Source organism: Borostomias antarcticus, assembly GCF_949987555.1.
Source record: "Borostomias antarcticus genome assembly, chromosome: 3".
Lineage (NCBI taxonomy): Eukaryota > Metazoa > Chordata > Actinopteri > Stomiiformes > Stomiidae > Borostomias > Borostomias antarcticus.
The window spans coordinates 4,888,820-4,904,714 of NC_140236.1; the positions used below are offsets into that span (position 1 = coordinate 4,888,820).

At 43.6% G+C, this 15,895-nt stretch overlaps 3 protein-coding genes across 3 annotated transcripts; 2 read left to right on the top strand and 1 right to left on the bottom strand.

Moving 5' to 3' along the window:
- Positions 1-390: 390 nt before the first annotated feature.
- LOC311307616 (stathmin-3-like) lies at positions 391-2,255 on the top strand (the record flags this gene model as incomplete). The annotated part of the gene is made up of 3 exons (XM_084436446.1): positions 391-567; positions 1,824-2,015; positions 2,196-2,255. The coding sequence occupies 3 exons, from the start codon at positions 391-393 to the stop codon at positions 2,253-2,255; spliced, it is 429 nt and encodes a 142-aa protein (XP_084292572.1).
- A 1,075-nt stretch (positions 2,256-3,330) lies between these two features.
- On the top strand, positions 3,331-8,557 carry gmeb2 (glucocorticoid modulatory element binding protein 2). The gene is made up of 10 exons (XM_084462015.1): positions 3,331-3,409; positions 4,315-4,495; positions 4,911-4,993; positions 5,113-5,237; positions 5,351-5,454; positions 6,117-6,274; positions 6,393-6,464; positions 6,728-6,865; positions 6,961-7,083; positions 7,393-8,557. The coding sequence occupies exons 2-10, from the start codon at positions 4,386-4,388 to the stop codon at positions 8,016-8,018; spliced, it is 1,539 nt and encodes a 512-aa protein (XP_084318141.1). The 5' UTR covers positions 3,331-3,409; positions 4,315-4,385; the 3' UTR covers positions 8,019-8,557.
- A 1,129-nt stretch (positions 8,558-9,686) lies between these two features.
- Positions 9,687-10,879, bottom strand: pdyn (prodynorphin; the record flags this gene model as incomplete). The annotated part of the gene is made up of 2 exons (XM_084461665.1): positions 9,687-10,322; positions 10,757-10,879. The coding sequence occupies 2 exons, from the start codon at positions 10,877-10,879 to the stop codon at positions 9,687-9,689; spliced, it is 759 nt and encodes a 252-aa protein (XP_084317791.1).
- Positions 10,880-15,895: the final 5,016 nt, after the last annotated feature.

Here is a 15,895-nt window from a genome sequence, read left to right on the forward strand (position 1 = left end):
AAAATACTGCTCATTACTGTAGCCTATATGCAGTGTGGTATCATTGAAATCTCTCTCTCTCTTTCTCTTGCCTGTCATTGTTCAGCATACACAGAGAAGATCAAGGAGATGTCCATGATGTCTCTTATCTGCTCCTGTCTATACCCCCAGCCCATTCCCACTGCCGACTACGTGTTTGGAGGTCAGTGGTACAACTGTCATAGCTGCAATGCTTTATTATTATTATTATTATTATTATTATTGTTGTTGTTGTTGTTGTTGTTATTATTATCATCATCATCATTATCATTATTATTATTATTATTATTACATTGTATACTGTAGGTGGCGCAGCTATTGTGCTATGGAGGTCTGCTGTATGATGACCAGGTTTTGCGTTTCCCATCAGACATGGAGGTGAAGCCAATCAACAAGCGTCTGTCGGGACAGTCCTTTGAAGTGATCCTGAAGTCGCCCACCGACCTGTCTCCGGACAAGCCCAGTCCCCTGGCCTCTCCCCCCAGGAAGAAGGAGCTCTCCCTGGACGACCTGCAGAGGAGGCTGGAGGCCGCTGAGGAGAGAAGGAAGGTTAGAACAGTAGTGACCGCGTGAAGAAGGCAGGAGGCAGCGGTCAGAACCTTCCTGTCTGGGGTTCATTCACACGACACAAACATGAAACAGGACACACTGCTCTCAAATCAACTTTTATTTATATAGCACCTTTCGTACTGTACACAAAAACAATTCATAGTGCTTTGACAATAGAGAAAAAATTTACAAACAAGGTACAATATAAGAATGAACACAATAATACAACAATACTACAACAAAAGAAAAGAATAATGAATAAAATATGAAGGGGACAGGTCTATGTAAAGGCACGTGAGGACAGGGGAAGAGACGCATGAGGGAGAGAGGACGAAGACGTACAGTATGTCCCTTATGTGCCCCCACGCAGGGCCAACCCCCCAGGCAGTTCCACCAATAGGAACCGCGGTCCTTGACAGGTCGCTACAGAGCGTCTGGATAGGAATTGGTGTAACGAATGGGTAGAAAGTTCTACAAATAATGAAGCAGAAACAGTGAGGAGAATAGGATTTAATGAGAAAAAGGGGAGAAAAACACTGGATGAACACAATTGAAAAAAATCACTCCTGTCATGATGTACAGATCTACAACTAATCTGTAAGGCCACACTCGTCACATGTGAATGGACCTGAAAAGAGAGAAATAGAGAGAGAGACCTTTCATGCAAACAGAAAAACCTGACAGCCCTCAAAAGGAGCAAAAGGACAATGACTGACAACCTCTCCTACAGTATTCCCGTTTGATTTTTTTCATAAGCATGTTTCCTTAGCCTTTTCCGGTGGCATACCAGTATTTCCACCTAGAATCACTGAAGACCAATTACTGTCATTGGGTGACAACTGCCTGACTGGCTAGCTGATTTTCAAACGGTCTCAGTAGCCTGTCAGTGGTTGCTCAGGGGGAGAAGATGGTCATGAATGAGGAGATCTTGTCATTACTGCTGTACCATGGAGAGGAGATGTGTGAATGGGAGTCTAGGGACAACAAAAGTGAAAACATAAATCAAGAAGCATTCATTACAGTAGAACATTTTTATTACGCTGTTTGTATTGCGTTTATTTGTAATGTAGATTTATGGATATGTTTCTCTGTTCTATATGCTGTAACATTAGGTATACATCATTTCTGCTTGATTTATGATATTCTTTTTTGCAATATTCAATCTTCAGTGTGACCCAAATTCCTTGACTAATCACCCAATGATGCTGGGTGGAGCTTAATTTGCATGTGTGCCTCCCCCTGTCTGTGCTCTCTAGTCCCAGGAGGCTCAGGTATTGAGACAGTTAGCTGAGCGGAGGGAACATGAGCGAGAGGTGCTGCATAAGGCCCTGGAGGAGAATAACAACTTCAGCAAGATGGCTGAAGAGAAGCTCAACCACAAAATGGAGGTGATCACCCAGAATCGTGAGGCATACCTGAACTCTCTGAAGCAGAGGCTCCGTGAGAAGGTGAGAAGTGTTGTTGTTGTTTTTGTGTGTGTTCTCCTTTTTCTTCCTCTGACATCATTTCCTGGCGAGAGTGAGCAGAGCTTTGACCTGATTTGACAGTGAAACATAACAGCTTGTCACTTGGGACTTCTATGTTTCTTCTTTAGGATTTTTATGTATTTGTTCATTTGTTTCCCACAGGAGAGGCACGCTGAGGAGGTGCGCCGAAACAAGGAGCTGCAGGCAGATCTTTCCGGTTAAGAAAGCGTTCCTGTAGGAATCCCTCCTGTGAAGTGTGTTTTTAGCAAGGAAAAACTTTTTTTAACACCTGTGTGTCAAAAGTCATAATTTTGCTCTGCATCCTGCAATCTCATCTGTCATTCAATTGAGGAACAAGTTTACCTACAAGATATCACATAACTGTCATACTACATTATTTACATCAGTCTACTGTATAAGGTTTCTTCACAAAACATACATAAATGCCACCAGCTTTTCAACATGTAGATTTTCACAATTGGTTGGAATAGAGTTAAGTGGCCAGAAGCTGAAATCTGCTTGTGCACGCATGCACACACACATATACATACACACACACACATACGTGCATACACATCTTGTTCACACAAACCCAACAATACAATGAACACACACATACTGACATGCAACGCTTTTACATACAAATGGCATGGATTGTTGATTGGGATTCTCAGTGTTGATCTGTGTAATGGACTAATAAAATGCAAGTGTACTGGATGTTGTCAATGATCTTCTGGGGGTGCATCACAACAAACTTTCAATCCACAGCTTAACTTTAGGAATAATCTAATAGTTATTTCCCCTGCAGTCTTTGTAATGTAGACATAGTCAGCATAGGCCTACTCTAGGCTATATTTCCCTGCCAATAGACCCAATAGAAAACATGCATGTCACATGGGGACAAAAACTGTCCATGGATACTGGGTGTAGAGGGACAGGTGAGCCTAGCTAGTGTCACACATTAGTTTTGAATTTGCTGAATGCAAACAAATAATAATAAACTGGATTGATTAGGAGAAGATTGTGGTATCCGACAGTCGTGCCATATAGGCCTACGTACGCCATCTAGGGGTCATTGACTCACTTATCTATCCATTAATGTCAAATTGTCATGGTTTTTGCCAAAGTGATAATTAAAAACGAGTGGTACCACTTCGAACTTGTTTGTTTTGTTTTCATGTATTCTTCTTAACATGAATTAAACTAGCTGAATCACCACCGTGCGTCTGCGCAAGAGCAACAATCTGTTCTCGTGTACAACCCCCATGGCTGTATTAATAGAACAACCCCCCATCACTCTAGCTAGCTAACGTTAGCCATAACTGCGCACAACCCAGCACAGCAGCTACCTATCTCTGAGATCATAAACCTAAAAGGTAAGATGGGCATGAACAAGCAATAGAGCTAAAACGCATGTTAGTACTACTTCTTTAACATATAGCTTTTGGGGGTCTAGCCACTGTTGCAAGCTACTGGCCAGGCTACAAATAAACAGTGCACGCACGCTACGATCAGACACCGTCGTCGTAACGTGCGTGCTCGTTAAAGATCACGCTATTTGATACCAAACGACGTAACGTTAGCCAGTGAGCTAGTTGGCTGGTGCCCGTTACACCGAGCGTGTGTAATTCAAGCATTCTAGATCGAAGTAGCATTTTTAGATAGCTTGCTAGCTAACTAGCTAATGCTGCTTTGGTAGTAAGCTAACACGAACATGCTAGCTAGCTAACACTAACTACCCCCCTAGGCGAATGTTATGGCCCTGATACATCTGAATCCGTTGTGATCAGGGCGAGTCGTGGTGACGTTCGCTCTAGACTAGCTAATGGTGCGTTCGTTTGTTGTCGGAGGTGGCAAGTCGCAAGTGGCAAAATACCTACCTCCGACCTGTGTGCATTCGAGCTATATACCATTATATCACAGTTACCTAGTTATATCTAGTGCATTCGAGCAACTGGGGGCTGAGAAACATATCCGAATTTGCGACAAGGAAGTGCGAGTTCATGCGGTGTTTTATTAAATCATTCCTAGTAGCAAGTCGCAATTTGCCACCTCCCAGTTATAAACGAACGCACCATAACTAGCTATCCCCATCAAATACGCACACCACCATTATATGGTAGGTAGCGAGCTTGTGCCGCACCTTGTTTCCTCTCCCGCAGCGGGTGCACAGCGGTGACCCGCCCCACGACATTATTCGCCCTCTGTATGCGTCTTTTTTCCATTTAGAGATGTTCGCCTTAAGGCCCAGAGTTGACTGAACTTCTCTTATCCACGCCAGTGAGAACAACTCAACAACAATTCTGACAGCGTTTGCCTATCAGTGTTTTGGAACCTCAGTCAACCCTGCTCATGGCAACATCAGAGATGCATGTGGAGGAGGTGGTAGTAGTGACAACCCCAGATGGGATGGTGGAGGATATCAAGACTGTGCTGGTGGACGCAGAACTGACCCAGGCAGGGTGAGCTTGACTCAGTCACTCACTCTCTCTCTTCTCACTCTCTCTTCTCTCTCTCTCTCTCTCTCTCTCTCTCTCTCTCTCTCTCTCTCACGTATATAGAAAACGCCCAAATCATGGGAGTGACTGACACACATAAACAAAAACAAACACCACAGTCAGTCCAGTCGTTGGCCACAAACTAAATGATTGACTATGATTCATAGCCTAGTCATCAGCTTTGCCTTTGCCACTCAGGGAAGGAGAAATCCTTGCAGATGGAACCATGGCATGACTGTTACACACACACACACACACACACACACACACACACACACACACACACTCACCATAGCCACGCCAGTCCAGTCATTCGCCCCAAACTATAGTATGATTCATGTGTTATAGCCTATTCATCAGCTTTGTCCTTGCCACTCAGGGAAGGAGAAATCCTTGCAGATGGCGGCATGGAATCAGAAACAGAAGCCTGTACGGACACTCTGTCAAAGGAGCCAATCATCGGTAAGTGTGACGTATAGATACATGCTGCTGACGTGATGAGTTTCAGGGGTTTAGGTGAAGTGATAGTGTGATTGTGTTTACTTTAATAAAACAGGCTAACCGCATGTATGTTCAAGCAGTGAAGCTGTCCGATGAGGTGGATGTGGAGGCAGACATCATCTACCCAATCACCTGTGGCGATGTGAAAGCCACCCTCATCTGGAAGAAGTTTGTCTGCCCTGGCATCAACATCAAGTGTGTCCAGGTGAGTCGTGGTGATTTGAATGGCACGTACCCTGAAACACTAGTGTGTGCACATCAAAACATCGAGGTCACACATGTGAGGTCTGTTTGTGTGTTTGTTTATCTGTGTTCCAGTTCAACGAGCACCTAATCAGTCCCAAGGAGTTTGTCTCTCTGGCTGGGAAGTCGACTCTGAAGGACTGGAAGAGAGCCATCCGCTCGAATGGCACTATGATCAGGTCTGGAGCTTTGAGGCACATAGCCCGTGTGAAAAGTGAAAGATACACATTGCATGAAAAGTGTGCACATTATACTATGCTAAGAGTCATGACCAGACCTGCAAACTTGTCACCTTTTGGCTACAGTCGCCTTTTTTATGTTAACCATGGTAGTTTCAGTGAATCTATAGGGTTTTAGTTTTGTATGTCATCTTTTCACTACTCCAGGTCTGCATGACTTAATGTGGACTTGTGATAGCCAACTATGTGTAAAAGCTATTCAGTTATTTTTATTGGTTATATTGTATTTTGTATTTGCACTATTTTTTGTTACATTTGCAATTGTCATGTCTTTGCGCTTGTCCTGTCCTGCACCCTGTCCTATGTCATCTTCATTAGCGTCTGCCATTACCATAGTCAAATTCCTAGTATGTGTGAAACATGTACATGGGGAATGAACGGATCTTGAATCTTGAATGATCCAGGATCTTGTATCTTGAATAATCCAACACAACTTCTACTACCCTCTTACATTGACTCCAGCACAGTTCATGGATGTGTCACAAGATGGCACTATAGTACAAGATATAATGAAGGTAACACTTGTTACCAGGCCTGCCCTATGACACATCTAGATGCTGCCTGTCTGTATCCTCTTCGGCATATTTGTGTATTCTCCCCAGGAAAATCATGGACTCAGGTGAGCTGGATTTCTACCAGCACTCCAGGGTGTGCTCCAACACCTGCCGCAGTACCAAAATCGACCTGGTGGGGACCAGGGTGTCTGTCAGTAGCCAGCAGTCTACCGAATTCATCCCCATCACTCCCTCCACAGCAGACGGTATACACACACACACACACACAAGCACATACACACACACACACACAGACCATGACCCCTAAGCAAAAACTCTCCCTGGTTCAGTATTTTTTTCCCACCCCCCCACCCCCTCTCCCAGTGAACGGATCATCTGCCATATTCCCAACAGAAGTAGCTGAGGAAAGCACAGAATGGGTCACAGCCATAGGAGGTGAGTTTGTGCTCCAATCTCATTGAGACTCTCTCCCTTTTTTGGCCAGTGAATGTAAAGCTGGTGTCTATTCAGTCGGGCTCATATACAACAGCTGTGAAGAGGCTAGTTTTAGACCATCTGTCTCATTGTCAGGCAAGATTTAACAAGTTGAATCTTGGAAACGGCCGTTTTAGAACTTTCAATGTTCCAAACTGGCAGTCACAAAACAATGACATTTTGTTCTAAAACTGCAAAAAAACAAAACAACATTTGGTCTTCAGAGGACTCTGTGACATTCTGGCGTGGGCTGAAGGAGGCGGGGCTACTGGAGGAGGTGGTGGAGGACTTCCAAAATGAGATCCAGGAGGTGCTGAAAGGCATGCAGGAGCGTGTGGCTGAGCCCCCGCTACAGGTCAAAGGTCAGTGTGTGTGCGCGTGCCTGCGTGCGTGCGTGTGGTACTCAAAGTTCTCAAAGAACACCAGCGACTCATATCACTGTTGAACTACGTCTTAGATGCCGTGCTCCTTAACAACATAGTGCAGAACTTTGGGATGCTGGAACTGGTGAAGAAGGTTCTAGCAAGTCACAAAAGCCAGATGGACCGCTACAGAGAGCAGTACACTCGCAGCCTCGCCGGTGAGTACAGTATTCTTCATCATTGTGTCCTGTGGTCAGACCTGCAGCAGAGTTAACCAGTCGCCCTCCGGGGACAAATTCAAGTTGAACTTCCTTGAACTTGCTATACTGTACCTCCGCTGTTTGGGACATAAGATATTCTACATAAAGGCTACAGTAAAGTAGAGTTAGAGACCTGGGCTCATGCTTATCCGTAACCACACTTTTATACAAAATGTGCGCTCTTCTTTTAACTTTAGCCTCAACATGTTTCATTACTCTCCGTTACTCTCCGTACTTACGAGTTCTGACCCTTTTCTCTTGCCGTAGCCTTGGAGCAGCAGTGCGACGAGCACAGGAAACGTGCCAAAGAGCTGAAGAGCAAATCTCAGCACCTCAACAACGTCCTCATGACCCTCGCCCCCGTACCCGCCCCTCCCACCCCCAAACGCCCGCGTCTCACCCGGGCCGCCTCGGGCCCGGCGTCCGTCAACGCCACCCCCGCCACCGCCCAGATCACCCTGCCCCTCTCCCAGCTAGCAGGCCTCCCCCTGGGCAAGGTGCTCACCATGGCGGGCGCCCCCACTGGCACCTCCCCCCTGGGTAGCTACACTGTCCTGACCTCTCCAGGCGGCACGGCCGAGCTGGCGCCAGACGCCTCCAACCTCACGGTGCTGTCTACGGCGGCGGCCGTCCAGGAGGGCGTCGCCAACGCCGCCTTCGTCAAGGTACTCGGCCCGCAGTACCAGCTCATCACGCTGCCCGCCGCACTGCAAGGGCTGACGGGCTTGTCCCCGGGCACGGTGGTGGCACTGCCAGTGGGTCACAACAATGTATTGACCACGACGGTCACAGGAGAGGAGGCACAGTTGGACGACCCCGCCCAGGTGGACGCCCATGCAGAGGAAGTGGCACAAGAGACTGATTTGGAGGAGGCCAAAGAGGAGGAGCAATGAGAGGAGCAATGGAACCAAACGCAAGAGGCGCTCGTGTGTTGTCTCCCCACAGTGATAATGACTTCAATAGGCTAGAGGCCTTGCTTTTCCATGGTGGGATTTGAAAGAAAAGTGCACTTCTAGCGCTGGTCAAGCGCTTTTGCAGCTTTATAGTTTGTAATTGAAACTAATATGAAGTCATTTTCGGTCAAACGTAGTGAGGATGACCCCAAGATATGCACAACTGTGTGGATTGTGTGAATTGATTATGGCACCAGAAAGAAAGAATGTATGTATGTATGAATGAATAGAATATGTACCTCGCATATATTAGCATGGCAGGATATAATGTGCTGGTACAGAATGAGTGCATCATACATAGTTGGGTATGGTGATCTGCTCAGAAGATGAACTGGATTTTCTCAGGTGTCCACACTAACTGCTTATGTCCAAATTACTATGATGTTAATATGGTTTTATCTGATAGAATAATATCAGCATTTAATTAAATGTGTCATGTAACTTTTTGTTCAATTAATCAATTTCACCTGTTGGTTCCAGGCCCCTTAGTGTTCATATGAAAACTAGGTAATATTTTGTACACTTTGTAAATAAATTGTAAATGTGTAAGGTTTGTAATTTGTTAACCTTTTCATGAGCTAGAACATGGCTCAAGAACGGATCGCTATGTAATGTGAAAGGAACTGTTAGACTTGACAAATTTTAGCTGCCGAAAAGTCTCGCTCATCTCTCAGTCGGCCAGATCACATTACCTCCCCACAAGATGGCGCTGGTACGCCTTCATATAGATGAACAAAACGTGTGAACTCTGTAAACTATCATCGAAGATGTATTATTAAGATTAATAATAGGAGCCTCGCAGCCACCCTGATCGTGTCGTACTCAATTGCCTGGTTTGTTGGCATTGTAGGCCGTATAGTCTTTCTCATCTTCGCAATGCGTCTCGGAATGAGTGTTCATTGCATAAGAACGTGCAGTTTTGTCTTAGCAAAACTTTACATTCTTGTTATTGAAAGGGCTTACAGCTTTACATTGAGAAAGAGGCTTTAATATCAATTGTGAAATGTCTCATCGCAGTTCAAGTTCGCTGCCGACAGTCTTGTGCGCGTTTGGTAACTCTTGGCGTCTGGATGGCATGATGTTCACTGGGCTTCATTGGCATGTGTGTGTGCGTGTGTGCGTGTGTGAACGAGAGACAGAGTGTGAATGTGTTTGTGCGTGCGTGTGAATGATAGTGTTTTTTTTTTGCTTTTGCTTGTTAACGCAATTAGCTGCTCCTTAGCAGTTCCACAATCTAATCGATTTCTCAATCGATTTCTCAATCAGCGACACAAACATGTTTTCCTTGCCTCTGACAAATAAAGTAGTTGCTTTAATTAATAGTTTTTATTAAACAAGCATTGTATAATATCATAAATAATATGTTGCTAATAACACACGGTTTGTCACTGTTAAGTCCGTCACACAGAAGGCATTTAAAACATGACTGACACAAGCAGATAGGGCTTTGTTTTACAGATATGGAATCTGCCGCAATGATGTGCAACCAGGTAAGCGAACTAGGCAGCACACACATACAGATGCTATCGGACTATTTGAGGATTCAAGTGAATCTGCGGAAGAAGTTCTTGACGTCGTTGCAGCAGTGACTGACCGTATATCATTGATCTATAGCCCAAAGCCATCGTATGAACTCGGCTCCTCGTCTGAACGGACGGATATTTTGTAATGACGACGTAAAAAGCCACCGTATCTCTTCTGGTGGTCCCATTTCAAGTTGTTCAACTTTGGCCGAATTCTCCGCATGAACCCCCCATATCGCTTTTGTAACTCTTCTTGACTGGCCTCCTCCGCGGAGTTACTCCTCTTTGGGCCGAATTTGCGTAAAAACCCACCATAACGTTTAACTTCGTTTATTGCTGCGTCATTATTATATACCCCGTTCTCATTCTCAAAAGCTGCATTCTCGCCCTGGTCATCCTCGGAAAGCTCCGGTATGTCTCTCTCTCCAAATTTTCTGAGAAAGTCGTATTTCTTGGGGAGCTCTCCTTTAAAAACTGAATTTCCACGCCACGGAGAAGTGACGATTTTGTTTTTGTCAATTCGTTTAATGAATCCACCGTAACGCTTGACTACGTTTGCAAGTGATACTTCTTGGCCGTCTCCTCTCTCTGGCGCGTTCCTAGCACCGGCACCGTCTTCGCCGAATTCCGTCAAATCCACATCGCGCATCTGCAGAGTCTTTCCACATTTTTCTAATTCGTCGGCGTTCAGTAGAGTCCCATCACACTCCAACGTACAAGTCTGCAAATGAATAGTAAAATGAGAGAGCGAACATCGGGCTGCTACTGTACAGAGAGGGAAATTGATGCAATCAGATCTGGTTTACGCACAGTTTACGCACAATGTTCACGTGTATTTAGTTGGCTAAAACCAATTGCCTCTTCGTTTAATCAGTTCTCCTCAACATGTTACAAAAAGAGTGAAATCTCAATGCGAAAATCACAAAATCTGGTCAAGTTGATGTAACCCCAAACTCCCTTGGTTCGCGCTTGCTCTCGTTCACTGCATGCGCTCTCCAAGGTGCTGAACCATGAGTGTGCTTCGACTGTCCACCGCAACTCCCAATTAGAATCACTACCACTACACACAAAACTAGAAATAATAATGTTGTATTTCAATACTTTTGGTCGTTTATTTGATCTGGAAATCAATTTATTATAAACATTAATTCTTACCAGGCTGCGGATAGGTTCGTCTGTATTGGGGATTTGTTGCGCGCATTTCAGACACTGGTAAGAACAATCTGCTTGGATGGAAGATGGCAAGCTAAGCACCAGCACCAGGACATACCACTCCATTCTTCACAAAATCCCTGAAAAGTAAGAAAATAATAATATAATTAAATAATTTCTTGCTCATAATACTTTTGTTGGTTAATGTAATATAGGTCACCCCACAAAGTGTATATAAGGTCCATATTCAATTGGCAGACATGATCTTTTCCATTAGATTAGTCTTTCGTATTTATTTTATCTAATTCTAAGGCACTGTTCACGTGCGTAACAGTGTGGCCAATAAAGTGGCCAAAGCCCGTTATTAACATCCAGATGTTTCCAGAGGTAACCAGAGCATGTACAGTCCACATTTGATAGCCTAATCAAATAATTAGAAAAAATGCAAAATCTTCTAGGCATATTTCATGACTAATTGAGTTATTTTTAATTATAACTTGACTTTGCATATAAAACTCTAATTAGAAAACGAAATGAATAATTACCTTAATAATGTTGGAGAAATTGTTCAATCTAGGCGTGTAGATGTGTAGTAGAGCGCAATACCAGTCGCTGAATGAGTCCAACAGTTGTCTTTTCTTTTGCCTGGTTCCTCGCCTTCTTTTTATTGACTAAGACTTCGTCGTGTCACTGAGGCACATCAGTATAGCTTCCATTAGCTGGCCAATGGGAGAGAAATGCTACGCAAATAATCCCGTCACCGCCTCCCTCCCTCCCTCTCCGTCCTTTTGACGCCCACACAATCGCATCAAAACTTGGCAATTTCCCCAATCATACACGTAAATACAGGTTCATCTGGGTTATTAACTACTTTTCTCCATCTTAATGAGTGGAAACCTTGGAATTGCAACCAAGGTAACAAACAGCGACAGCACATCTGACCAAAGGTTGTGGGACCACGAGGCGCCTGTGCACATTTTCAATGAAGCTGGAGTTTCATGTTGTGTCATAAAAGTCCAACGTTCTATTGTAAGGTCAAACCAAACACATTTATTATGAGGGGAAACATTTAGCCAATACCCCTTAGGCCAAAATCATTTGAAGGAAGATTTACACTCTTTATTTACAAACGTTAGCATTTCAGATTTAGAAATGGTTCCCAAGGGGATTTTCAGTTATCCGTGTGGGAAACCCTCTGAAAAAAACAGCTCCTGGTAGAACTACGTATCTAGAACATTTGTATAGGGTCTAATGTAGCTATTTTGGAATAGACCTGAAACAAAACCATGACATAATAAAACACTTTGTCATGTCACACAGGGCATTGAGACCGCTGCAGCATATAGGCTACTGACAGGTGTAGATTACTGCTTCCTTAATTATTTTTGGCATGTCACTTGAATGAAACTGAAAATTAACTCTTCAACTCTTATTGCAACTCAGTAGCCCATTATCTTTTATAAGTTGAAAGAATGCAATTGTGTTTTCATGACTTATTTTAAAATAATTTGTAAGTGTATGTTTTATACTGTACTATATATAGCCTACTATCTATGCATCAACTCTATGACATCATCACTTTTGATTCAAAATGAGCGGTCTACAGCCTCTGTCATAGAAGCAATAATTCGCGGGTTATTTTCGCTTCTCTTTCCAGCGCCACAACATAGGAGCAATTGCGCTAGATGTTTTCTTCAGATGAAAACCGTGTGATCTTGTTTTTAATGAGCTCCAACGAAATTGACCGAGTGTTCCTAGGCAACCTTGAGTGGGAAATTGTTGTGTTTCTATTGGTGTCGTGATCTGTTGTTTGATGAAGTCTGCTGCCTTCAGAGCTCCGGCGCGCCTCCACTTTCCAAGCTGAAGTCATCTGGGGGGGAATAGCAAGGTAGCTGATAAAGAGCACGCCTGAAGACTTAACCTGTTAAGTCTCTTTCAAAGTAATCTTCATTAAACAGCAGTTTCAGAATCTAGAATCATAATCCTGCATGGAGAAGAAGGACTCTCCATAGGATATTTTGAAGAGAGATGATAGTGCTGTTTTGTTGTTGTTTAAGATTACATGGACATGCATCACTGCATTTGGATCATGGCAGGAATCAATGGTTTCATGATATCACTCCAGTATGGCATTAACCATCTCTACTCACATCAAAACTAAGCCTAACACGCCTGCTTGGTCAGTGCTTAAGCAGATGTAAATATTCTTCAAACAAGCTGTCATGGTTTTGATATCAGGTGATTAATGCTGCATAATGAGCTTTCAAGAATGATTAGGATGATGCAAGAATCGAGGGATCTCTGTCTGGTGAGCCCGATGTGAGACCTGCTGTTCAAAACTCAATGGAAGCAAAAATAAGAATATAGCTTTTATATACATGTTTATATAATGAAGCAAGGAACACCTTAAGGAACTCTGTACTTCACCAGACTAGGACAGATGAAGAGATGAGAGAAATCAGAGACTAGAATGAATAAAGAAAAGAGTGTCACTTCTTGTCCATCTGTTTGAATTGAGAAAACTATGAAACAAAAAAGTGGGTGTCAAAATAATTGATGGAAACCATGCATATGAGAAAACCACATACCAGGGGGAGGGCTTATACACCTTCCTAGACTTACTATGACGTCTTTACAAACTCTCACCTCCATCCACCAATGGAGCTAAAACAGTTGACAACTTAACGTGTTGTCATTCAGTGAAACATCCTAGCTTATCACACCGTATGCGTCACAAAGCATAATTATAGCACGTTCTCTTCTCTGAATCAAGCAGTATGAGCCTGCAGAAGCTGTTTCAGGGTAATATCCGTCTCTTCTCATGGGAACAGAGTAGAGAGTGCTAACATTCTTCAACGCATGCCTCTGGAAAAGAGTTGCTTCCGGCTTGGCTCTCCAAACAGCCTTTTATTTCACCTGGTGCTCCAGATGACCGGGCTCTGTTTGTCTCTGGCTGCTTTTTAAATAAATGATTAATCCACTCCTCAGGTCTTGTTCAAACACGATACTCCGCTCATCCTCCCTGGATTCGTCGGCCATGTCTGCATTCCTCAGTCACTTAGAAACACCCGCATCACATGTAGCTACATTTAGTCCTCCCACGCGCTAGACGTGGCTTGGCCTTCACCCACACACACACACACACACACACACACACACGCTCCCACCTTGACCTTTTTCCTCTGCTTTGTGACCCCATCACTGTGACAACAAAACTGCATGCTTCAATAGACTCTGGCTCTTTTATTATGAATGTCTTACAATAGCATACATTAACATTGATAACATATTGCATACTGTATGTAGTGTTACAGTAGTGTCTTCATTTTCCTCCCTCCCAATCGGGCCTCTGTACACCTTCAGCAACGAGACTGATATGTTTAAAAGTTAGCAAAAGCATTAGCAATGACACCACCATCACTTTCTACTGTGTATAGTGTGAAGGTAACCATAGCAGCCGTTAAGAGCTGCCATCACCACCGTCACATAAATAAGTCTTGAGGGGGAAGAAAATCTTTTTTCCCCCGCCCTAGTCAAGCTTGGAAAAAGGTGAAGCACAAGTAAGCCTTTTTTTCAATTTCAGGTCTTATCTTTGGGGATTTTTTTGGGACATTTTGTTATAGTTGTTACTTGCACTAGTGCTTTTCTTAAACTTTCTGTAGTGGGGTAACAGCCTCCATTAAGGTGAGTAAATTGCTAACCTTTACAACAGAACAGCTTCATGTAGAAGGTACTGTAGGCCTATCTACTCCATGAAAGTCTTATAGGCTAGGCTACTCTTAAAGGGGAGTATGGCCTTCAATAAACACGTGACTGTGGGGTTGGTGTGGATGTAGGTGAACGCCTATGCCTATGGGAAGGTGGGATGAGGGTTGGGGAATCTTACATCAATCTGTCAACAGGTGTCAAGTCAGATGGGTAGCACTGTGCTAATTACCACATAAAACCTTTGTGATTTATAGATTTTTTTCTCAGGCACGTTTAGTCAAAACAATGGTTAGTGGATACTGGCATGTTATATTATTTGTGTGATTCATCCATGTTCACACCTACGTACATTGATGGGAATCCCAGAAATCCTTTAAACACCGTGGGAAGACATTCATTTTATGCTTCCTTGTGATAAATTAATTGTCCCATGACTGCTTAGAGGCACTGCAAAAAGTGTTTGTGATTTCCAGTAACTGACAACTATACGATAAAGTACTGTATATATACAGAAAAATACAGTACAGTTACATACATACAACATCAGACACTTTCATCAGCAAGCACAATGCCAAGCGTAGGATTGAGTGGTGTAAAACACGCTGCCACTGGACTCTGAAGCAGTGGAAACGTGTTCTGAGGAGTGACAAATCACACTTCTCTATCTGGCGGTCTGATGGACGAGTCTGGGTTTGACGAAGGCCAGGAGAATGTTACCTGCCAGACTGCATTGTGCAGTTTTGGTGGAGGAGGGATAATAGTCTAGGGTTGTTTTTCTGGGGTTGGCTTAGGCCCCTTAGATCCAGTAAAGGGAAATGTTAATGCTTCAGATTACCAAGACATGTTGGACAATTCTATGTTTCCAACTTTGTGAGGGCAGTTTGGGGAAGGCCCTTCTCTGTTCATGCATGACTGTGCCCCAGTGCACAAAGCAAGGTCCATAAAGGCTAGGTTGGGTGAGGTTGGTGTGGAAGAACTTGACTGGTCTGCACAAAGCCCTGACCTCAACCCCATTGAAGACCTTTGGGATTAAAGGAGTAGTAAAGGGAAAATGCATGTTTAGCCCTGTTTTAAGGTTACTTATGATGATATACAAACAACAAAACATTGACAAAACTAGCACTTTTGAGAAAGTCTGATAATTGCTCTACCACTGTTTTGGTCATACAATGGATGTGGGTGGGCACCTTGAAAAATCATTCAAAAAAACATGTTAAACTATCAATTTCAAAGACAAGAAACTCACCGTGGTGTTAGTTGGCGTTCTGACATATAATTCGCCATAAAGTAAGATTCTAGTTCATCTGGAAAGGCTTTTTTAAATATTTAGCATAGAGCTATTTAGTCGCAGCACATACGTGTGTAAACTTCCGCAAACTAGGTAGCCTAGCAACATAAACAATAACAATAGCTACCGTAAGTAGTCCCGCTTCC

What these genes read in the sequence shown, in the direction of transcription:
- gmeb2 (XM_084462015.1), top strand. Translation starts at nt 4,386, where the DNA reads ATGGCAACATCAGAGATGCATGTGGAGGAGGTGGTAGTAGTGACAACC. An exon ending in TCAACATCAAGTGTGTCCAG is followed by an intron (nt 5,238 to 5,350) that starts GTGAGTCGTGGT and finishes TCTGTGTTCCAG; the next exon opens with TTCAACGAGCACCTAATCAG. An exon ending in CACTCCCTCCACAGCAGACG is followed by an intron (nt 6,275 to 6,392) that starts GTATACACACAC and finishes CCCCTCTCCCAG; the next exon opens with TGAACGGATCATCTGCCATA.